The sequence below is a fragment of the Diceros bicornis genome, chromosome 14, assembly GCF_020826845.1.
Source record: "Diceros bicornis minor isolate mBicDic1 chromosome 14, mDicBic1.mat.cur, whole genome shotgun sequence".
Taxonomy (NCBI): Eukaryota; Metazoa; Chordata; class Mammalia; order Perissodactyla; family Rhinocerotidae; genus Diceros; species Diceros bicornis.
Genome location: NC_080753.1, coordinates 32,626,988 through 32,650,421, shown reverse-complemented (window position 1 = coordinate 32,650,421; position 23,434 = coordinate 32,626,988). Strand labels below are relative to the sequence as shown.

At 44.0% G+C, this 23,434-nt stretch overlaps 1 protein-coding gene across 1 annotated transcript; it reads left to right on the top strand.

Moving 5' to 3' along the window:
• Positions 1 to 4,614: 4,614 nt before the first annotated feature.
• LOC131413812 (butyrophilin subfamily 1 member A1-like) lies at positions 4,615 to 17,723 on the top strand. Its single transcript, XM_058554699.1, has 9 exons — positions 4,615 to 4,901; positions 6,932 to 7,279; positions 10,508 to 10,789; positions 10,888 to 11,088; positions 11,381 to 11,401; positions 11,496 to 11,522; positions 12,574 to 12,600; positions 16,411 to 16,437; positions 16,845 to 17,723. The coding sequence occupies exons 1-9, from the start codon at positions 4,817 to 4,819 to the stop codon at positions 17,513 to 17,515; spliced, it is 1,689 nt and encodes a 562-aa protein (XP_058410682.1). The 5' UTR covers positions 4,615 to 4,816; the 3' UTR covers positions 17,516 to 17,723.
• The last annotated feature ends 5,711 nt before the right edge of the window (positions 17,724 to 23,434 follow it).

Sequence of the window (23,434 nt, the reverse complement as noted above, 5' to 3'; positions counted from 1 at the left end):
TATGTTTATTCCTAGGTATTTTATTCTTTTTGTTGCAATTGTAAATGGGATGGTATTCTTGATTTCTCTTTCTGCTACTTCGTTGTTAGTGTATAGAAATGCTACTGATTTTTGTATGTTGATTTTGTATCCTGCAACTTTACCATATTCGTTTATTACTTCTAAAAGTTTTCTGGTGGATTCTTTAGGGTTTTCTATATATAAAATCATGTCATCTGCAAATAGTGACAGTTTCACTTCTTCCTTTCCAATTTGGATCCCTTTTATTTCTTTCTCTTGCCTGATTGCTCTGGCTAGGACTTCCAGTACTATGTTAAATAGGAGTGGTGAGAGTGGGCATCCTTGTCTGGTTCCTGTTCTTAGAGGGATAGCTTTGAGTTTTTCACCATTGAGGATGATATTAGCTGTGGGTTTGTCATATATGGTCTTTATTATGTTGAGGTACTTTCCTTATATACCCATTTTATTCAGAGTTTCTATCATAAATGGATGCTGTATCTTGTCAAATGCTTTCTCTGCATCTATTGAGAGGATCATGTGATTTTTATTCTTCATTTTATTAATGTGGTGTATCATGTTGATTGATTTGTGAATGTTGAACCATCCCTGCATACCTGGAATAAATCCCACCTGATCATGGTGTAAAATCTTTTTAACGTATTGTTGTATGCGATTTGCTAGTATTTTGTTGAGGATTTTTGCGTCAATGTTCATCAGTGATATTGGCCTGTAGTTTTCTTTTTTAGTATTGTCCTTGTCAGGTTTTGGTATCAGGGTAATGTCGGCTTCGTAGAATGAGTTAGGGAGCTTCCCCTCCTCCTCAATTTTTTGGAAGAGTTTGAGAAGGATACGTATTAAGTCTCCTTTGAATGTTTGGTAGAATTCACCAGGGAAACCATCTGGTCCTGGACTTTTATTTTTGGGGAGGTTTTTGATTACTGTTCGATCTCCTTACTGGTGATTGGTATATTCAAATTCTCTACTTCTTCTTGATCCAGTTTTGGAAGGTTGTATGATTCTAAGAATTTATCCATTTCTTCCAGATTGTCGAATTGGTTGGCATATAGCTTTTCATAGTATTCTCTTATAATCTTTTGTATTTCTGAGGTGTCTGTTGTAATTTCTCCTCTTTCATTTCTGATTTTACTTATTTGAGCCTTCTCTCTTTTTTTCTTGGTCAGTCTAGCTAAAGGTTTGTCAATTTTGTTTATCTTTTCAAAGAACCAGCTCTTGGTTTTATTAATTTTTTCTATTGTTTTTTTTTGTCTCTATTTCATTTATTTCTGCTCTGATTTTTATTATTTCCCTTCTTGTACTGATTTTGGGCTTTGTTTGTTCTTCTTTTTCCAGTTCCTTCAGGTGCATTGTTAGATTGTTTATTTGAGATTTTTCTTGTTTGTTGAGATAGGCCTGTATTGCTATAAACTTCCCTCTTAGAACCGCTTTTGCTGTATCCCATAAATTCTAGCATGTCGTATTTTCATTTTCATTTGTCTCCAGGTATTTTTTGATTTCTTCTTTGATTTCTTCTTTGACCCAGTCATTGTTCAGTAGCATTTTGTTTAATCTCCACGTATTTGTGGCTTTTCTGATTTTCTTCCTATAGTTGATTTCAGTTTCATACTGTTGTGGTCAGAAAAGATGCTTGGTATTATTTCAATCTTCTTAAATTTACGGAGACTTGTTTTGTGGCCTAATATGTGATCAATCCTGGAGAATGTTCCATGTGCATTTGAAAAGAATGTGTATTCTTCGGTTTTTGGATGGAATGCTCTGTATATGTCTACTAGGTCCATCTGTTCTAGTGTGTCATTTAAGGCCAATGTTTCCTTATTAATCTTCTGTTTGGATGATCTATCTGTTGGTGTAAGTGGAGTGTTCAAATCCCCTACTATTATTGTGTTACTGTCTATTTCTGTTTTTATGTCTGTTAATAATTGCTTTATATATTTAGGTGCTCCTACATTGGGTGCGTAGATATTTACAAGTGTTATATCTTCTTGTTGGATTGTTCCCTTGATCATTATGTAATGCCCTTCTTTGTCTCTTTTTACAGTTTTTGTTTTAAAGTCTATTTTGTGTGATATGAGTACCGCTACCCCAGCTTTCTTTTCATTGCCATTTCCCTGCAGTATCTTTTTCCATCCCTTCACTTTCAGTTTGTGAGTGTCTTTAGGTCTGAAGTGTGTCTCTTGTATGCAGCATGTATATGGTCTTGTTTTTTTATCCAGTCAGCCACCCAATGCCTTTTAATTGGAGCATTTAGTCCATTGACATTTAAAGTAGCTATTGATAAGTATGTACTTACTGCCATTTTTTAACTTTTTATTTTTCTCAGTGTTTTAGTAGTCCTTCTCTGTTCCTTTCTTCTTCTATACAGAATTGATGGTCTCTTTAGTTTGACCTCTGTCTGAAAGCTCTACTCTTTAACTCCCCTCCTTTTATGTTTTTGATATCATATCTAACCTCTTTTTTGTGCATTTGTATCCATGACATTCTTATCATGGAAATAGATAATTTTTCCTATTTGTCGTCTTCTCTTTTCCCCTTAAATCAGTCCCTTTAACATTTCTTGTAGCACTGGTTTCTTATTGATGAACTCCTTTAATTTTTGCTTGTCTGGGAAATTTTTGATCTCTCCTTCCATTTTGAATGATAATCTTGCTGGGTAAAGTATTCTTGGCTGTAAGTTTTTTCCTTTTAGCACCTTAAATATATCGTGCCACTCTCTTCTAGCCTGTAAGGTTTCTGCTGAGAAGTCAGCTGATAGCCTTATGGGGTTTCCTTTGTATGTGACTTGATTTTCTCTTGCAGCTTTTAGGATTCTCTCTTTATCTTTAATTCTGGACATTTTGATTATGATGTGTCTTGGTGTGGGCCTCTTTGGGTTTATCTTGTTTGGGACTCTCTGTGCTTCCTATACCTGGATGTCTGTTTCTTTCCTTAGGTTAGGGAAGTTTTCATCTATTATCTCTTGAAATAGATTCTCTGCCCCTTTGTCTCGCTCTTCTCCTTCCGGGACACCTATAACACGGATGTTAGTGCGCTTGATGTTGTCCCAGAGGTCCCTTAGACTGTCCTCACTCTTTTTAATTGTTTTTTCTTTTACCTGTTCAGTTTGGGTAATTTCTTCTAGTCTTTCGTCCAGCTCGCATATCTGTTCTTCTGTATCCTCTACTCTGCTTTTGAGTCCCTCTAGTGAATTTTTCATTTGCAGTATTGTATTCTTCATTTCTGATTGGTTCTTTTTTATATCTTCCATTTCTTTGTTGACATTCTCACTGAGTTCATCTATTCTTCTCCCCAGATCAGTGAGCACCCTTATCACTCTGTGTTTGAACTCTCTGTCAGGTAGGTTGCTCATTTCTGTTTCACTTAGTTCCTTTTCTGGGGTTTTGTCCTGTTCCCTTACTTGGAATGTATTCCTTTGCCTCCTCATTTTGCCTCTTTCCCTGTGCTTGTGACTACGTATTAGGTAGGTCAGCTACATTTCTTGCTCTTGGATAGGGATCTTATGTAAGTGATGGCTTAGGAGGCCTGCAGTGTACTTCCCTCAGTTCTCAATGTTCCAAGAGTGACCCCTATGTGGGCTATGTGTGTCCTTCTGTTGTGGCCTGTTTGCTCTCCCTGTAGGTGCTCAGGGAGGCCGAGTTATGCTCCTGGCCAGCTGTTGTAATGCTCCGCTGCTTGTAGTTGTTGTGGCCCCTTCAGTCTCTTTATCAGGTGTGGGGAGCCCCAGCACAGCTGGCTGCAAGTTCTAATACCACATTTGTGTTGCAATATTTCTTTTAAGTGAGTAGGCCTCCACAGGCTGTGTTCTAATTACATGTAGTGATTCTACAAATATAAATTCATGTGATTCTTGTAAAACCTTGGGAGCGAGATGCTGTTACTATTCCCATTTTTCAGATGAGGAAACTGAGGCAGAGAAGGTCAAGAAACTCACCTAAGGCAGTAACACAGAGAGTCTGGAGGAGAACTCAGCAGTCAGCCCCAGAATCTGTCATTCCCAGAACCATAAGCTGTCTCTCCTCTCCAACAGTAAGTGGTTTGGGGGTCTTTTCTCTGGCTAGGACTCATTTTATACTCTCTGCTACTCTGTTTCCATTGGGATCCTCTACCCTGAGACCGAAATCTTCCATGAATACAGAGAGGAAGAGGATTAACCGATCAGTGGGAAATTGACTGGGCACCTGCTGTGTGCAGGGCTGTGTCCGTGGTCCCTAGAAGGAAAGGGCTGGGGTGGGATTGAAATTCAGGTGAACTAAACAACAGCAGGACAGCGTGCCTGTGATGGGAGCCCCAGTCTCCTTGAAGAGGATGTAGTCTGTCCCTGACGCTTCTCAGTGATTCCCTGCTCACAGTTAGGGGACAACAGAACTGCAAGCAGGAATTGGCATGTCCTTCATGGTGAAGGTCTGAGTCTGGGCCCTCTGTCTTGCGGCGTTACCAGCAGTGTGTGAATAATGGAGAGATGAAGGGACGGTTTCCACCACAGGACCCCAGGTGCTGAGAAAGGAAGGGCCTGGTTTTCTGGGCAGAGTGGGGCTGTGCTGCAGGTGCCATTGGGGTGGGAAGGGAAGGAGTGGTTGTTTCCCAAGCAAACCTAATGGTTCTCTAGCACCACAGAGGCATTCAAAAGGGCTGGGAGGAGCCCGGGCTCTGTCCTTTCTTGGTATCAGAGTTGTGTGGGGACCATCAACACAATGAGCCGGTAGGAAAGGCTGTTGCCAGCCCTGAGCCCTGCTCTCCTCTCTGAGGGCTCGGAGCTCTGGGCTGGCCCTGCCTCTTGGCCTCTCTCCCTAGCTCTAAGGAAATGGAGGATTGCTCCAGCCGCTCTGTGCTCTGTCATCTCCCTTCCCTGCTTCTGCTCATCCAGCTGCCCCCGGCGGGGTCCGCAGGTGAGTGTGGCCCCATTCCTCTTCCTGTGTCTCCCTTGGGTGGGTGGGAGCCCCCAGGAGCTCTGCTGGTTCTCTCTATCAGGAATGGATGGCTATTTCTGGGGGCTCTGGCTCTAGAAAGATTATGTTGCTCCCCTAACCACTACTTGTGATTGAACATTTTTTTTGAAATGACACAATTATTGATGTCTTTTTTCTTTATATATCCATTTATTTATTTATTTATTTTATTTGTTTTTTTTTTATTGCGGTAACATTGGTTATATAATCCATGCAGAAATAGAAGTATAATGGTGTACACCTAAAATGTATACAATGTTCTAAACCAATGTTACTGCAATAAAAAAAAAAATAAACATTTAAGGAGAGGCACTAAATCATGACATAAGGCTGGGTAGGGGACCTTGATAATTGTCCAATGAGGAGTTTATGATGTTTTAAAAAGTCAACTATCAAAAATGTGAAAATATTTCTCTCCTTATTGTTTGTTTCCAGGCTTCATTGTTATCTGAAGCACTTATTCATTCATTAATTCATTTCGTTCCACAGGTATTTATAGGGTGTCGACTATGTGTTAGGTGTTATTCTGTGAATAGAACAAACAGATTCCCTATCTTCACAGAGCTTACATTCTAGCAGGAGACAGTGAATAATAAATGCAACAAACCAACAAAACCTACAGTCTGTTAGAGGAGCTGAGAGGGCGGGACAATGCCGTAGAGCCGGGTAGGGCAGTCAGGGGTGCGGGAGGTGGGGCGAGGGCAGGCATCAGTGTTCAATCAGGTGGTCAGTGTAGACAGTGAGATGGGAACAAAGACTTGGAGGAGGTGGGGAGTGAGCCTGTGAGAATCTCCAGGAAAAGAGGGTTTCTGTAGGAGGGAACAGCCAGTGCAAAGCTGGCAGTGTGCCTGGTGTGTTCAAGGAACAGAGGAGGCAAGTGTTGACTGGAGCAGAATGAGTGAAAGGGAGAGGAGCAGGAGTTGGGGGCAGAGAGGTACTGGGGGTCATCCCTATTGGGCCTTTGGGCCACTGGGGGGACTGGGGAGCCATTGCAGGGTTTTGAGCGGAGTAGGGACATGGTTTCACTTACAAGTGAAAAGGGTCACAGACGTAGGGGTAGGGAGAGGATAGACACAGGGAGATTAGTCACTGTCGTCCTCCAGGTGAGAGATGATGGTGACTTAGGCCAAGGTTGAGCAGCACGGGAGGTGAGAAGTCACTCTTTGGAGGTCCAGCAGGGCTTGCAGAATAGTCACGTTGTGGCCCATCCACCAGGCCTCAGAAGGCCAAGGGCTCTGAGGGGATGGCAGTGGGGTGAACCTTCTTTTTTAACAAGCAGTGGTTTGGGTTCCTGTGGGTGATGGGAGTGAGGGCAGGTTTTTAATGGAAATAGCATTTGGCTCTAGTTTTTAGTGCACAGGTAATTCAGCAGAGGAGAAAGACAGGGCACAAATAATAAAGTTAAAGGTGGGAGGGGGGAAGTTCCTGGGTGTGGCTGAATGGTCAGAGAGTTCTGATCTGAGCCACAGGTGTGCTCTCTGGTCAATTTTCAGTCCCGTCATTGGAGGGGCCGGGTTAGAGCTGTGGTTCTCAAAGTGTGGTCCCTGGAACATCAGTTTCAGCATCCTCAGGAACTCCTTGGACATGCACCTTCTTTGGCCCACCCCAGACCTACTGAGTCAGAAGCTCTGGGAGTGGGCCCCAGCAATTTGTGTTTTACAAGCCCTCTTGGTGATTCTGATGCATGCTGAAGGTTGCAAACCACTGAGTTAGAGTCGTTCATGGGAGGGTGTGAAGACAGGAGCACAGGTGGATAAGGTGGTCGTTTTGACATCATTTCTGGGTCACAAAGTTGTGGTCTGAAGATCTTGCCCAGATTTAGAGTTGTTACAGCTCAATCCATCAGGTCAGGGGTCATCTCATTTGACACTTGCCCCCAGCCTACCTGGGCTTTCCCACCCGATTGTGTGTGTTCCCTGTCCGTGGTCTTCATCTCTCCACCTTCCTCATTCCTATATGTGTGTCCACAGGGGAGTTCTTTGTGATTGGCCCCTTAGACCCCATCGTGGCAATGCTAGGCGGGGATGCCACTCTGCCCTGTCATGTGTCCCTGACCATGAGTGTGGAGAACATGGAGCTGAGGTGGTTTCGCTCCAAGTTTTCAGAAGTTGTGTTCATCTATCAAAACCAACAGGAGCAGAACGAGGAGCAGATGGCCCAGTATGCAGGGCGGACCTCTCTGGTGAGGGACCTCCTCACCCAAGGGGAGGCTGCAGTGCACATCCACAACGTCCAGGCTTCTGACGATGGGCCGTATACCTGCTTCTTCAGAAAGGGAGGTTTCTATGAAGAGGCCAGTTTGGAGCTGAAGGTGGCAGGTTGGTGACTTGATCTATATTCTTGAGTCCTAGAGTATTGCAGTTGGGAGGAACCTCAGACCATGTAGATCAGCCTGTCATTTTATAGATGTGGAAAAGGAGGCTCATTCACTCATTCACTTATTCAATACAAACATATAGAACCCCCACTATGTGCCAGGTCCTGTTCTGGGCACCTGGGTACATCAGTGAACTAAGCAAAGATCCCTGCCCTGTGGAGTTTATGTTTTAGTGGCAATACGTAAATAAATAGATAAATATGTTATAAAGGGTGTTAGGAGGTGGTAAGTACTTGGGATAAATGGCCAAGTAGAACAGGGGAAGGGGACCAGAATGTGGAGGTGGGGAGGGAGGGAAGCCTTTATTGTTACATAGGGGCTCACACTGGGCCTTCCCGACAATCTGAGCAAAAGCTCAAGGAAGTAGGGTTTTTGCCAAGTGGATATCTGGGGGACAAGAGTTCCAAGCAGAGGGAATACCCAGTGTGAAACCCCTGAGGTGGGTGTGTTCTGGGTCTACAAGGAGGCCATCATGGCTCGTAAGACAAGTGAATGGGAGAGTAGTAAGAGGTGACAATACTGGAATAAAGAGATGTTTCTGGTATAGGGTGCACAGAGAAAGGATTGATTAATGCTGCTTGTGTGGTCAGGAGAAGCTCCTAGGGAGTGCAGTCTTGAACAGGCACTTGAGTTTACCAGACAAGGTTCCAAAGAGCCCTTGAAGTTGATGGACTGGAATGTGAGAAGGCAGGGGGCACATGGAGCATGCAGATTGTGGTTGTCAGCAGTTAATCAAATGGTCCTTGGGGCTGGAGTTTGTGTGCCCTGAGGGGCACAGGTGGTGGAAGTTGGGGTGGGGGAGAGGAAAGAAGGAGTTTGAGAGGGAAGGCAGATGCCAGATCGTAGAAGACTTTGTGTGCTGTATTATGGAGTTTGGATGCATTGCTGAGAAGTTTTAAACAGAGCAGTGCTGGGAATGTGTGCTTTGGCAACTGAGGAGGATGGATGGAGGCGAGCAAGGTGGAGGGGTGGATGCACTTACAAGGCAGAGAGGATGACTGCCTGACTTCACGAAGCAGCAGGGGGGTGGGACAGGAAGAATCAGACATCAGACAGGTTTAGAAAGTAGACCCAACTGAGAGAGTAGATTTGGGGACAAAGAGTTTGGAAGGGGGAGAGGGGACAACAGATACTCCCAGGGTTTAGCCTTGGCTGTTTGTCGTTTAGTGGTAGGGATATTGATAATTATGTATTATTTACCTGTTGCCATAATAATGCTGTATAACAAACAGCCACAAAAATCTCAGTGGCATATAGCAATAACCATTTATTTAATTCAGGCATTAAGAAAGTTCCCCTAATCTGGGCTGTATTTGGCTAATCTTAACTGGGCTTACTCATACATCTTTCGTCATGTTGGGGAAATATAATAAAAAATGAAATCTCCCAGGGGCCAGCCCGGTGGCATAGTGGTTAACTTCACATGCTCTGCTATGGCGGCCTGGAGTTTGCAGGTTCGGATTCTGGGTGCGGACTGATGCACTGCTTATCAAGCCATGCTGTGGTGTCGTCCCATATAAAGTAGAGGAAGATAGGCACGGGTGTTAGTTAACCTACGGCAAATCGTCCTCAGCAAAAAAAGAGGAGGATTGGCAATGGATGTTAGCTCAGGACTAATCTTCCTCACCAAAAACAAACAAAAAAAAACAAAACAAAACACCAAAATCTTCCAACCCAGAAATCCTTTCACAAAGGTAGTAGAGAAAGAAAAGAGTTTTATTATTGAATAGGCATTAATCCAGAATGTGATGCACATCTCAGGCAATCTACTAAGAGATTGCAAAAATAGAAAGGAATATCCCCCTTTTATAAAGCCAAGCAGATACAATCCGTTACGTACATGTTTTCAAGATCAATAATGACTAATCCCCAAGTAAGAGGACTTGACAGCACTGTTTGTCACACAGAGTTCACCCTAAATTTACCTGGTAATTGAGGTGACCATCTATGTTAGCTAATTGGCTTTACAGAGAGGAAAAGCAAATTCTCATATCTTTATGACAGGAGGTGGTTTTACAATTTGGAGCACGGTACTCACTGAAGTTAGGCCCCTACCCTCCCACAGGAAGGAGGAAAGTGGGGTGGTATCTCCCTTGATGTTTACATTTCAAAGAGATGGCTTCCGGGTCCTTGAGAAAGACATTCCTGGGTCATATAGCTGTCAAAAGGCCCATCTAGTTTTCAAAATGATTTATATACATTTCAAAGAGGGGAGAAAGTACCAACAGTTACAAGTTTTCTCAAGGAAATGCTCCAAGAAGAAGGAGGGGTGGGGAATCTCTTTCCTTATTTTCAACAGGGAGATTTAAGCCTCTTACATTTATTTTTTATTTGTCCTTACAGTCAGCCGAAGAGGTCACCATGTGGACCTTGGCTGGGTTTGTTCACACGGGTTTTATTCATCTGGCTGTTGGCTGATCTAGAAAAGCTTCAGCTGGAAAGGCTGCCCAAGCACATCCTTCCCATGGCAGAGGGCAGGCCCAAAGGCACAGGCACTTTACAAACTCTGCTTGAGTCATATTGGCTAATCTTTCAGGGGCCAATCAAGTTACATGATTGAGCCCAGAGGCAGAGTGTGAAGGCACTAGAAAGTATGTGACAGAGGGAGAGCTGGATATAAAGAAGCGTGAAGAATTGGGGATATTTTCATAATTAGTCTTTTACAGATGGGGCCAAATAATGAATTCTGTTTGGGAATGTTGAGTTTGAAGTCTATGTGAGGAATTCTGGAAGAGATAACCCATAGGTGCGTGGATATAAGGGAGGGGAGTTCAGGGGATAGGGTTGTCGATATAATTTTGAAAGTGATTTACAAAGACAGGCAGTGGGTGTGGAGGCAGATGCACTGGGAGAGTATGTGAGGTGAGAAGAGTGAAGGATAAGGAAGGAACCTGGGACCAAATTCCTTCTCCTGTTTCCTCTGGGCATCAGCCTTTCCAGCTGCATGGTTGGGGAGAAGGGACCCTGCTCTCTGTGCCTCCAATGGGTCCTATGCTCCTTCCTTCTGTTCCGTGTGGCAGGGCTGCTGCCTTGCTCCCTGCAGGGGCAGCATTCCTGCAGAGCCCCCAGAATGCAACGTGAATGGCTCCAGAGTTGTGCACATGTAGGCACTACTGGCATTCCTGGGCCACAGGCCACCTCCCAGAGCTCTCCCTCTTCCCTGCCACAGGTGTGGGCTCTGCCCCTCAAGTGCACGTCAAAGGGCCGGAGGAGGACGGGGTCCGTGTGGTGTGCATGGCCTCAGGGTGGTTCCCGAAGCCCCAGGTGCAATGGAGGGACCTCAGTGGAGAGAAGTTCCTGGCATTCTCCGAGACGCATGCCAGAGATGAGGAAGGGCTGTTTAGTGTAGAGGCCTCTCTGGTGGTGAGAGACAGCTCTGCAGGGAACGTGACCTGCTCCATCCTTAACCCCATCCTGGGCCAGGAGAAGACGATGGCCATTTTCATCCCAGGTCAGTGCTGTTCCCTGCTTCCAGCAGGGCCGGAGGAGGGGGCCTGGGCTAGGCTGTCCAGGGCTGTGCCCCTGATGGGATCTCTGGCTGGGCTGCAGAGCCCTTCTTCCCCCAGGCCTCTCCCTGGAAGCCAGCTTTCATAGTGATCCTGACCGTGATGATGCTCCTACTCCCTGGGGCTGGGTATTACACCAAGAGAGAACATTCCACAAAGTTGCAGGAGCTGCAGAAACAGAAGGGTCTGCGCCAGGCTAAGGAAGAAGACCAGCAGGCAAAGGAGGAGGCACTGAAGGCCAGAGGTGAGGCAGGACAGGGACCAAGGCTGGTGAGGGCGGCAGCCGGTGCTGAGAGGGACAAGCTGACCACAGTGCCGGAGTCCAGGGCTCCAGCTCTCCAGGGAGGTCCAGGACCCTAGGTGCAGAGCAGGTGGCTGAGGAGATCCAGAAGGACCTGGAGCTGTGGACTCTTGGATGGGTCTGGAGTTGGAAATTCTAGGATATGGAGAGGTTCTTTCTTGCAGGTTCTCCAGGCACACAATCTTTCCTTTTTTTAGGGATGGGAGTTCACACTTATTTTTTCACTCTCTTTCAGATGAACTCCAGGCAGATCTTGGTAAGTTCTGCTTTTCCTCCTGAACTCCCTGTGTCTCCTTCATAGGAGACATTCTGGTTCTTAGCTCACCTGTTTCCTGTGTGGTGTCTTTCAGATTGGAGGAAATCAGTTTACCTGGCTGGTGAGTGACTCTCCAGATGTCTTTGGGTCTCCTGTCCTACGTATGCCAAGGTGCCCCCTTTCCTTGTTTCTGTCTAGGCACAGACATGTGGACCCCCTTCCCTGTGGGCAGAAATGGAAGCTGGTGGGAGGCACAACCCTGGTCCATGGGCTTTCCCAGATCTGGGCTGCTGTTTCCCACCCAGTGTTTGGCAACCTGGGTGTGATGGTGGCCCCTGGAGTTTGTCATGCATCTGGGTCTTATTCCAACCATAACCTACCCACCATATTGCTAGTTTTCTAGCCTTCAATTCTTCTAGTTCTCAGTCAGTATCTGGAAATGGAAAGCCACCTGCTCTGTGATTTCATTAAAGGAGCTATATAAATAAGTGGGGTCATTAAGTTTAGGAGTATACTCCTAAACTTAGAGAACTAGTCTGTTCTCTCCAGTTCCTGAAGGTGCTGATCCAAAAATGATGGGTGGAGGCCTGGGCTGACCAAGCATGGGAATATGCTAGGATGAGCTGCCAATGCCCCAGAATAGTGATGTTTATCTCTAGAAATATTTCATCTGAGAAAGACTTTACCCTAGAGCTCATCTTACATCACTGTCCCTAAACCATTCCCCATTTTGAGTTATTTCCCAAATATATCTTTGCCAGAAAAAGACTGGATATGATAATGCTTTCTTGCATTTATGGAATAATTTATATTGTATTCTCTAAAATATTTTCACACATAGTATAATTTTTGCTCCTTAGTGGCACAAGTGAATGCAGATAGAATAAGAATTGTTGAGTTTTTGAGGTACAGAACAGCTAAGTGACTTGCCAAAATCATACAGCAGCAGCAGGACAGTGTGGAACTCAGCCTGTAATGCAGGCTTCCTGACCTGTGGTCCAGGGGATTTCCCACAGCACCCTGCTGTCTGCACATTGCAAGAGGTCATGTTCCTCCAGCTCTCCCCCTATAGATAGTCTCGCCTGTAGAACAGATAGGAGACAAGGACCAGTAGATTCATGCTGAGCAGGCTTGTTCTGGCCGAGGTCTGACTGGGGTGTGTTCTCTTTCAGCTTGGAGGAAGGCCCAGATGTACGCGGGTAAGTGGTTCTGAGCTTCCTGTGGCCTCACCTCCCCAGCCTTGACTCTGCCCCCTTCTCTATGGGTTAATGTCCTTCCTTTCCTTGTCATTTTTGTAGCCTCCATTCTAAGACTGCCGGGCCTCCTCCTTGGGAACACATATCTCTCTCCATTCTGACCCATCCTCTACTGCAGGTCACTGTTATGGTCAGAACAGCCTCCCCAAACACCTTGTTCAACTGGTACTTCTCATGGGTGCAGTGGCAATGGAGAGGTCAGTTGTGAGGAGACTGGCACAGGGAAACGACTGTGTAGATCAGGAATTTCTGATCTCTAGAAGATTTCAGAAATCATGCTTGCCTGCTTAGGATTCAGGTCTTCCTAAGGGGGTCCTTGGTTCTGGATCCTTCTTGCCCCAAAATTCCTCAACTTTTTGGATCTAGTTTTGGTTTTCCTCTGGGATATTGGTCTTCTCTTTGCTTCCTCATGCTCTGACTCCCTGTTCAAGCTGGGTTTCTTCCTCCAAGCCTCCTTGGTTACTGAGGAATTAGTTGCTCTAGAGCAGGTGTTCTTTTTTTTTTTTTTTTTTTGTGAGGAAGACCAGCTCTGAGCTAACATCTATTGCCAATCCTCCTCCTTCTTTCCCCCAAAGCCCCAGTAGATAGTTGTATGTCATAGTTGCACATCCTTCTAGTTGCTGTATGTGGGACACGGCCTCAGCATGGCCGGGGAAGCGGTGCGTTGGTGTGCACCTGGGATCCAAACCAGGGCCACCAGTAGTGGAGTGCGCGCACTTAACCGCTAAGCCACGGGGCCGGCCCCTAGAACAGGTGTTCTGCATCTGGGGTCCAGAACCTCCAGGATGTTTATGGACTTCTGGGGTGAGGGTCTGTGAAAGATCTGAAATTATATGCAAAATTCTGTGTATATGTTTGTATAACAGGAACAAAAATGCAACTTGTAATTGTTCACAACCATTATCTCTCCTTTTATGAGAACTCTGTATTTGCCTGATGGGCTCAGCCTTGGCTGGGTTTACTAGGGGCAATGTGTGAAGACTGGAAAATGAGAAACATAGAAGACTCTGTGTCTTCTATGTCTTCTTAACATAGAAGAGTTAAAATTGTTTACCAGAGAAAGAGTGGGGAGCAAATCAGAGAAGAAAAGACCAGGAGAAGGAAGGGAGGAGGAGATGAGAAGGAAGCAGGGTGCCTGAGATTCGCCTTGTAGAGATTTTGGGTGGCTTGGAGTGGTGGAAGAGAGACCACAAGTCACAGCCATGGTGGTTTGAGTTGGGGAGTACACGGAGGGTTTGCAAGTTATTTGGGTGCATGAAATGTAATCAATTCCTTGATACCTGTTTGAGAAATTTCAGTAAAGAATATTTATTTTTAAACCATTTTGAAGTAATCATCTAATTGAGTTTACCTCTGATAGTGAGACCATCTCAACCTTCCAGCAGTCAGGGCAGGAGTGTGGTATGGGGGTTCCTAATGCAATGAAGGATCATCCAGAGGACCCTTTAGCACTGGGGTGAGTTAAGGATCTGTGCCCTCTAAGCCTGTGTAACATGCCCTCTCCCTGCTCTGGATGTTTCTGTTTACAGTCAGGAATATAGACTGTGAGAACAGAGAGGGACAAGCCAAGGCGTGAAGGAGGCCTGGGGACCAGATGAGTGAGGAACCCAACTTAGAGAATCTTACTGATTGTCTCTGGGATTTATTTGTTAAAAATGAGGATCAGATAGTCTTCTTTTACCATCTCCGCCTTATCTGCTGAATTAAAGTACATGTATTTTAATGGATACTTTGTGTACCCTTTTATTTTGTAAGGACAAATGCCATTACACTAGAATCAACATTTTCTTTTCTTTCTTTCTTTCTTTTTTTTGCATCTTTATATTTTGTAGTTTATTTGCTTGTTTTTAAATTGGTTTTATTATTTATTTATTTTTTTATTTTATTGTGGTCACATTGGTTTATAACATTGTATAAATTTCAGGTCTACATCATTATACTTCTTTTTCTGTGTAGATTACATCATGTTCACCACCCAAATACTAATTACAATCCATCACCACACACATGTGCCTAATCATCCCTTTTGCCCTCCTCCCTCCCCTCTTCCCCTCTTGTAACCACCAATCCAATATCTGTCTCTATGTGTTTGTTTGTTAGAATCAACATTTTCATATTGACAGGTTCATAGTGTGAGGTGGACAAATATCTTCTCTCTTCTTATTCATAAAATTGGAAAGATAATTTGTAACTTAAAGATTTGCTGTGGAAATTAAGTGAAGAATAGCATAACATTCAATACATTGTAGAGACTCAAAATTAAAGGCCAATTCTCTTTTCTCCTTTTCCTCCTCCGTCTTCTTCTTTGGTAATCTTTATCAGTTATGATATAGAAACTTATAATTGGGTGTCAACTGATGTCTTGGTGAAGAACAAGTAAATTAAAGTTCATTTTTCTCAGAGGGCCACATGGGTCAGCCCAATCATTTTATGTGATCTTATTTCCATCAAGCAAATCAATAGAGACGGAAATGCCAATTTCTCTGAATGAACCTGTATATGTGGGAATGGTGGTCACAAATTTACACCCCAAATGTGCAAGAAAATGTTGTTTACTTATTTCTATAAACGTTCGTATGTTGTTTCTGAGTCTCCACCCTGTTGGAGGCAACAGCTCTCCTACTGCAGACATTTCAGGGTCTTATGACTTATATAGGCTTTGCTTTGGTCAGCAATCTTCCTTTCTTCTTCCAGAGATGGAGTATGGAGGTTGGAAGAGATTATATGGCCTTGGGTCGGTGGGGGAGAGGGGTCCCTCTGTTCTCCTCTTAGTCATATCAGGTCCTCACCCCGGGGAGACTAACCTGATTTAGATCTTAAGATCCTAGGATTGGGGTCTGCTGAGGAGGGGCAGATCCCATCTAGCTGTTTGGGGCATTGTTGTTTCCCCCATACCCCTGACCCCATTTCAAGGTCCTTAATCTTAATCACATCTGCAAAGTTCCCTTTTCCATAACATATTCACACATTCTGGGATTTAAGACATGGACATCTTTGGGGGCCTACCACATCAGAGTTTCTCCTGGAAGCTTTCAATCTCTCTGGACCATTATAGGGGGAAGCAGATGACTAGATCTAATATTTTTGGGTTCTCTACTATATATAGGGATGTTTTTGCTCTCACTACCCCATGAAAAGGGGAAGAGAATTCATTAGTGTCTGTCCTCTCACTGAATGTGTGTCTTTCCTGCTTTGAACATCTCTCTCCCTTCCTTGAAACCTCTCCATTGCCCCCTACTGGGCAAGATTTCTCTGATGCTATACCCCGAGTTCTCTTCACTCATGGTTTATAGTCATCCTCTGAGTTCAGCTCAGCCAAGTTGTATTCTCTCTACCCATGGCTTAGAGGCAATCTATAAGTTCAGCTCAATTAGTTCTTGATAATTAAATGGAGGCCTTGGAAATTTTGATTTCCTTAATACTTTCTCAAGAAAACTTAGCTTCCAGGATGAATATGTGACTAGAGACTTGAGAAAGCATAATTTGATAGTGAAATCTGGGCAATGATCTTTATGTTCAGATTGATATCCAGCCTCTCAATCCCTAAGTATTAAGCTTCATGGCTTAGCTTTTATGGGAAGGCTGCAGCACAAGGGCTGTGTGTGTGAGAAAGAAATAAATGCATCAGTTGAATATTTCCAAAATATTTTCCTCTGTAACTCTTGTATCAGTATTTTTCAGAATACTAAATGCTGACCCTGTTGTGTACAGTCTATGCAAATCCCTGATATGAAACGTGTGGTTCTCTTATAGATTGGCGAAAGGAGAAGTTCCAGGCCTGTGAGTGACTTCATGTTCTTTCTGGGTGTTCCTACTGCTGCCCCCATGGCCTCTCCTTCAGATCCCTGTGGTGATATAGGTGCTGACACCATCAATGGTGGTGGGGTGGAATATGGCGGTGATAGTCATATAGTTGGAACTGGTGGGTGTGGCTAATATTGGATGCTAAATAGATATCCTTCAGCCCTTGGAGTCCAAGTTGGTCCTCAAGGGCCCTGTGACATATCTAACCCCCAAATCAGTCTTGTGGTTCCTTCTCCTGCTTGGAGCGCTGTGGGCTTGAGTCACAAGGCTCTCATCTCAGGGCGCTTAGCCCTCCCTCCAGGCAGCTAAGTGTCTGGGGGTGGTTGTATTTTCCTGTTATGGGGCAGGAGAGGGCCTTGCATGATTGGTAACTCTCTCTGCAGGGTCTGTCACTCTGGATCCAGGCTCTGCCCATCCCAACCTTTCCCTTTCTCCCAAAAAGACGAGTCTGACCTGGAAGGACACCCATGTGGACTCAGGAGACACCTGCAGTATCTTGGGTCTTGAGGGCATCACATCAGGACGCTGTTACTGGGATGTGGAGGTCAGGAATGGAGACAGAAGCGAGTGGGCTCTGGGGGTCTGTAGGGGAGATGTGAAAAGGAAGGGCTGGTACAGAGAGTCCCCAGATAAGGGGTTCTGGGTTGTGGGGCAGTTTGGAAAGAATTATTGTGCCTGTACTATCTCTGACACTTCACTATCTCTCAGGCAGTTTCCCCACAGGGTGGGGGTTTTCCTGGACTACAATGAAGGGGATGTCTCCTTCTATAACATGAGTGATGGCTCCCACATTTTCTCCTTCCCTCAGGCATCCTTCTCTGGGACCCTCTTTCCATACTTCATGCTTAAGTCAGGAAAGATGTCCCTGACCATCTGCCCCACTGTGGGTGGGTCTGAGGGGTTCCCTGTGCCCATTAACACTTCTTTTTCTTCTTTGGAGGAGCCTGTGAGCCTCCCAGGGGAGGAGTTCAGCTCAGGCTCTGGTGTTGATGGTGCTCCCCCAGGGGTCGAATCTCCATTACTCCCCTGCAACCCTGAGGCTGCGTCCCTATAGGGCCCCATCACTGTCTCAAACCCCTCTCTGTGGCTCTTCCTAGAGCTGCAGACTCCATGTGGCAAAGGCCTCTGAGGTGAATTCTAGCTGGCTGGGCATCTTGACCTCCTGCCCTGGATGCAGACTCCTGGGCATGTGGTTAGAGAATAGTTAGTTCAAGCCTTGTGCTCAGGTAGCAGATTATAAAAGTTGACTGAGCTGGTTTGGGGTAGGCTGAATTTTACTATGTGAAGTTATTTTTTTTCAGTAATAAAAAATATTTCATAAGGTCTTTTTAATTTTTGGATATGAAAGGGGATGAGGGGCTGAATTACTCTGCAGAATAAAGTGGAGTTTACTTTATCCAACTTGAGTTTGTGCAGAAGAACCCAGAGGCTGAGAGTGGGTCCCCAGCTCTATTTTGGGGGATCTGCACTATCTGACCAGAAAAGTAGGCCATCCAAAATTACCAGGGAAATGGATGGCTGGTGGACTTTTAGGAGGAGTCTAATGTTCTGCTTTATATATTTCCTATTCTGGGATGGATGCAACACACCTATTTTTCCAAATCTCAGCAAATTTCTGTTACCTGGGAAAAACTTGTGCTATGTTAATTTAAGGAAATAAGGAGAAGAATCTGGATTCTTCTTTTGTGTCAACACCAGGTGGAAAGAAGAGCAATGTTACCAGAATTAAGAAGTGAATGAAGGGGCCGGCCCCATGGCTTAGCGGTTAAGTGCGCGTGCTCTGCTACTGGCGGCCCAGGTTAGGATCCCCGGCGCGCACCGACGCACTGCTTCTCAGGCCAGGCTGAGGCCGGGTCCCACATACAGCAGCTAGAAGGATGTGCAACTATGACATACAACTATCTACTGGGGCTTTGGGGAAAAAAAAAAGGAGGAGGATTGGCAATAGATGTTAGCTCAGAGCCGGTCTTCCTCAGCAAAAAGAGGAGGATTAGCATGGATGTTAGCTCAGGGCTGATCTTCCTCACACACACACACACAAAAAAAGAAGAAGTGAATGAAGAAGATAATTTTCAGATGCAGGGTGAATTGCAGAAAGCTTTGACCGTGAACTTGGTTCCAGTTATCAATGTATTGCCTCTTAGTACTTCCAAGTCCAATGGTAAATGTTAATGGAAAACCACAGCAAATAAAAGGAAGCAGGACTATTGAGGACTCAGACTTTCAGGAATGAAGGTGTATTCACTCCGTTAGGTAGAGAACTCTGACTTGTTGTGGTTCTGGGTGAGATGAGAAAACATGGACTGGGCAGTGCAAGAAGGAAGTCATAGATATCACTCTGGCTTGTGACCAATTACAGGAAAAGGACTGTAATAGAGTTGCTTATTTTCTCTTTTTTGTTCTGCATGGGTTGATTTGTATTTATTATCCATTTTCTTCCCCTCTCTTCTTCTTACCCTTATGATTTTATTCAAGCTGTTGGAGATTATGTTTATAATATAGTCTTTAGGTAACAGAATAGTCAATGGGACTGTGAATTTCGGGAGTAAATAATATAGCAGTGTTGGATACAATGACTGTCCCCTCATTTTGGGGAAAGGGTAAAAATTTCTTTACTTGTAAGAGTAGTTTTGTCTTGATGGGTGAAAACGTAGAGTTGCTGTCTTGTTTGGAAGTTCAAATGTGTGTAAAATGGTATATATGGGAGCCAAGTAGCCAAAGATGTGGACTGGTGTGACCATTATCAATTTATTGCCTCTCAGTTCCAAATATACTTGGTATTGGCCTTGCTTTGTGACACTGGAGATGGACCCCACAAAAATTTCTTCTTTGCCATCTGGCACAATGTTAGCCTTTGTCAGTGAAGTGTACTGGAGAGGACACTGCAAGTCATAGCAGAGGAAACAGCTTCTCTTCTACTTCTGGTGCTTTTCTTCTTGGTCCTCTGATGAGACTGCCAGTGGCCTGCAGAAGGCCCGGTTTCTCTCACTTTTGGTGAATTTGTCTGGCATTGCAGCAGGCTGTTTTGTAGAGGGTTGCTTCCCAGAGAATCTTGCCAGTACCCAGTGGGAGGCTTCCTGCCCACCAGGCTTGGCCTGTGGCATGTCAGTGAACTTCTTTACCTTCCTGGGGACCACAATCTCATCTTCTTCAATAAACTCTGAATGTCAGTCTTATTGGGGGCCCTCTTGCAAATTTCTTCCTTCCTTGGGTACTCTGCCTTAGCCCTAGAGGTAGTGTCTGCTTCCTGTATCTGCTATTTCAGTATTCCTTAGAACTTTCTTTTACCTCTTTTAGTAGTTAAACACCTTTTACTAGTTAATAATTCTTTGTACCAATTATCCATGATCAAATGACTGATGTGGTTTCTGTCTTCTGACTGGAGACCGAGTGATATAAGCATCTAAATTGCAATGTAGCTTGGAGGAGGGCACTGACCTGCTCATAGTATGTGGGAAAGGATAGTTGAGGCATTTACAAACTCATTAAAATTGTTCATCCCAACAATAAGGTAACAAACATACTCTTTGGGGTCCCTGTGTGGATTTTAAGTACTCTATATGTTAATATATTACCATTATATTTATCTCCTCTTACATTTAGCTTGTACCTTTATCACACTATATTACTTGTGGATGAGGTATGGGCATATTTTCTTTGAAATAGAGAGAAAAGGAAGATATGCATGTGATATGAATTATCCACACAAAATAGGAGTAATCTTTTTAAACAAGTGGATTAGCTGCCTGAATAATTCCAAAAAGAGTGATTAAAGTCATCACTATTGGTAGAGCTTTGTCAGAATTAATTGATCGAAAAGTTACCTACGTGTACATGTTGTCATGAGTTTATCTTGGAAGTTATATTGATCAAAGTTGCAAAGTACTTTTCTGAGCTTTTAAATATCATTATTTAGGAAAGCATTTAGTTACACAGAAAGTAGACTTTTTTCTTAGCTACTTTTATTGTATCCGCATTTTATGGTGTGGACCTTCTAAGCCGTAATCTCCATTTATTTTTTTGCTAGGGCAGAGGTCACTTTACTTCCTTAAGAGACTCTTAGCTCCTCTCTTCAGGCACAAGTTCTGTGAAGCTCCTCAAATTTCATAAGCAGGTGCAAACTAACCCCACTGGCCATGGCTCCACTTCACTGACCCCATAGAATGGCTGCTATAGGTCCTAGTTTGAGCAGCACTACCCACTATTTACTTATTTATTTATTTTTGTCATGGTTTCTTACCATCTTTTAGTACCCCCTCAATTATTATCCATGAAACCTTTTCCTTACATTGTTAAGAAACTCTGTTTAAAACCTGGAAATAGGCAAAAGTTGGGTGTCATGTACTTTCAGTGTCATCCTGGGGCATTTATAGGCTCATACAAAGGTCATGTAATTATCTAGGGGAATGCATCAGTGTTTCATTTCGGTTTTTATCATTAATTAGGGCTCTTTTTCTGTGAAGTAACATGTTATTTTTTCAGTAGAAAAGGTAAACCCAAACGTTATAATTTTATTGCCCCATAGGATATTAACTACTTTTTTCCTCTAACTCCAAAAACTTATTTCAAACTGTCTTTCCTGGTGAACAATAAATAACCAATCTTTCAAAGCTCTTTGAACCAGCTTTACAATTCTGCCAGTTCCATCACTGATTAATTATTGAATACATTCTTTGATTTCTGAGAGTCATGTTTATGACTATGAAAATTATACAATCTTGCCTTACTTTTAGAAACACAGATTTAGTAGGAGAAACTTTATATTAATTATAAGTAGAAAACCTTTTATACTAGGTAATTGTAAAGATAAATACATTAAAAATCTCATGGTATTAACATAAAGATAGGAAACACTGAAATACCAGTCATAATATACCTAAGTATCTTTTTCTGCAGAATAGAAGAGAAGCCTGAAGAGAGGAAGAGACTTTTTCTAGACCATCCAGATAGGGCTGGGGTCAGATCCTCTGTTCTATAATTTATTTATTTTTTTCCCCCAAAGCCCCAGTAGATAGTTGTATGTCATAGCTGCACATCCTTCTAGTTGCTGTATGTCGGATGCGGCCTCAGCATGGCTGGAGAAGCAGTGCGTCCGTGCGCGCCCGGGATCCGAACCCGGGCCACCAGCAGCGGAGCGCGCGCACTTAACTGCTAAGCCACGGGGCCGGCCCTCAGATCCTCTGTTCTAAACTGAAAGCTTATCTTATATCCATGGACCCCTTCTCATTTCATTAGTGTGCTTGTCCACATAGCTGAGTCCCTTCCAGGTTCTATTTAATCAAAAAGTCCTTGCCTTGCATTTCCATTGTCTCATTCTCTTTTTGAACCTTTGTTATCCATCTTCTTCTCCACGCACCTTTCTAACTCTTTCTGTCTGGTTTCAGTGAAGAGTCCATCCAATGGAGTGCAGCGTTCTTTAGCCAGAGGGAGAGGAGCCCCCCAAAAGGGAAAGTCGGAAGAGATTTGGGAAAGTCAGGAGTCCTCCTCCCCAAATGGCCTTTGCTTCCCCTCATTGGGACCCCCATGTGTCCTCCCACCACACACAGGTCTGTGGGGAAAAATCCACAGGGCTTTGGCATTTTGCTCTGGTTCACACTTGGAAATGTCCCAAAGGACGACCTGATTGGGCTGACTGCTGGGCTTAGGGTAGAGATTTTGCTGTGTGTCTTGCTCACTCTGTTAACTGGTGTGTTCTCTTTCTGAGGAGCCACTAAGGTAGAGTCTCTCTGTCCTCAGTACAGGAAGCAATGCTGTAGTATCATATGAATGTAAAGAGGTTCAACTATGAATTTTCTGCAAAAGAAAAGAACAAAACAAAACAAAACAATGCAGTAATGTAAATGGAAAACTTTTTCACTTGACTCAGGACATGTCTGTCTTGGTTTAAGTGTGAATAGAGAGATGTCAACTTTTGTTTCCTCATGAGTCCACTGTTCCCCAGAGTTTTTCACTATTTAAGCCTGTGCAAGAACTGACGTTGATTTTAATGTTTAAAGATGCATTTTTGGTTTATCATAGCCCTGTTTATAATATTACTTCTATTACTGTACACATTATACATTCATGTGTTTGCCTTATGCATAAGGTTGTCCACACTTAGCCATGGAGCTGTACTTGATGAGTGATAAAAAAGGATTTTCCAGGTTATTTTGACCATACATAAATTTTGCCTGCCTAAGAAACTGAACTCAGTGTAAGATGGGACTAGATTCTATTGGCATTGCTACGGAGAAACAGGTTTATTTATTTATTTTTTGTGAGGAAGATCAGCCCTGTGCTAACATCTGCCAATCCTCCTCTTTTTTGCTGAGGAAGACTGGCCCTGGGCTAACATCCGTGCCCATCTTCCTCCACTTTATATGGGACGCCGCCACAGCATGGTTTGCCAAGCAGTGCGTTGGTATGCGCCTGGGATCCGATGCTGGGCCGCCCCAGTGGAGCGCGCGCACTTTACTGCTTGCGCCACTTGGCCAGCCCCAAGGTTTATTTTTTTTTTATGTTTCTCTTTCCCTGGAACACTTTCTCTGGTTCATTGCTACTTATTAAGTCAAAGCTCAAGTTCTCTCTTCAGTCTAAATGGAATATTTTCATTATTTGGTTTCGTGGAATCCTGTTCCTTAATTTTGTAGCAGTTACGTCAATTTACAGTTAGTCTTGATTATTTGATTAATGTCTGAGTCTTCTCCAGATTATAAGTCCCATGGGGGACAAGTATCCCCAAAGCCTGGGGTTACTGTACTGTCTTGACATGAGTACAGCCATGTTTGGCCGCTCCATTGACCTACAGCCACCAGCACAAAAAGAAATACAAAGCCGCTTTCTGTGTGGTGGGAACTGGCCTTTCCCCGGGAACTGGCCTTTCCCCCACGGAGAGAGTTGCAAGTTGTAACATTTCAAGGCTCTTGGAGCGTCGTAGCACGGGATGGACTGGCCATCTGTGCCGGGCTAGGACGATAACCAAAGAGAACAATGC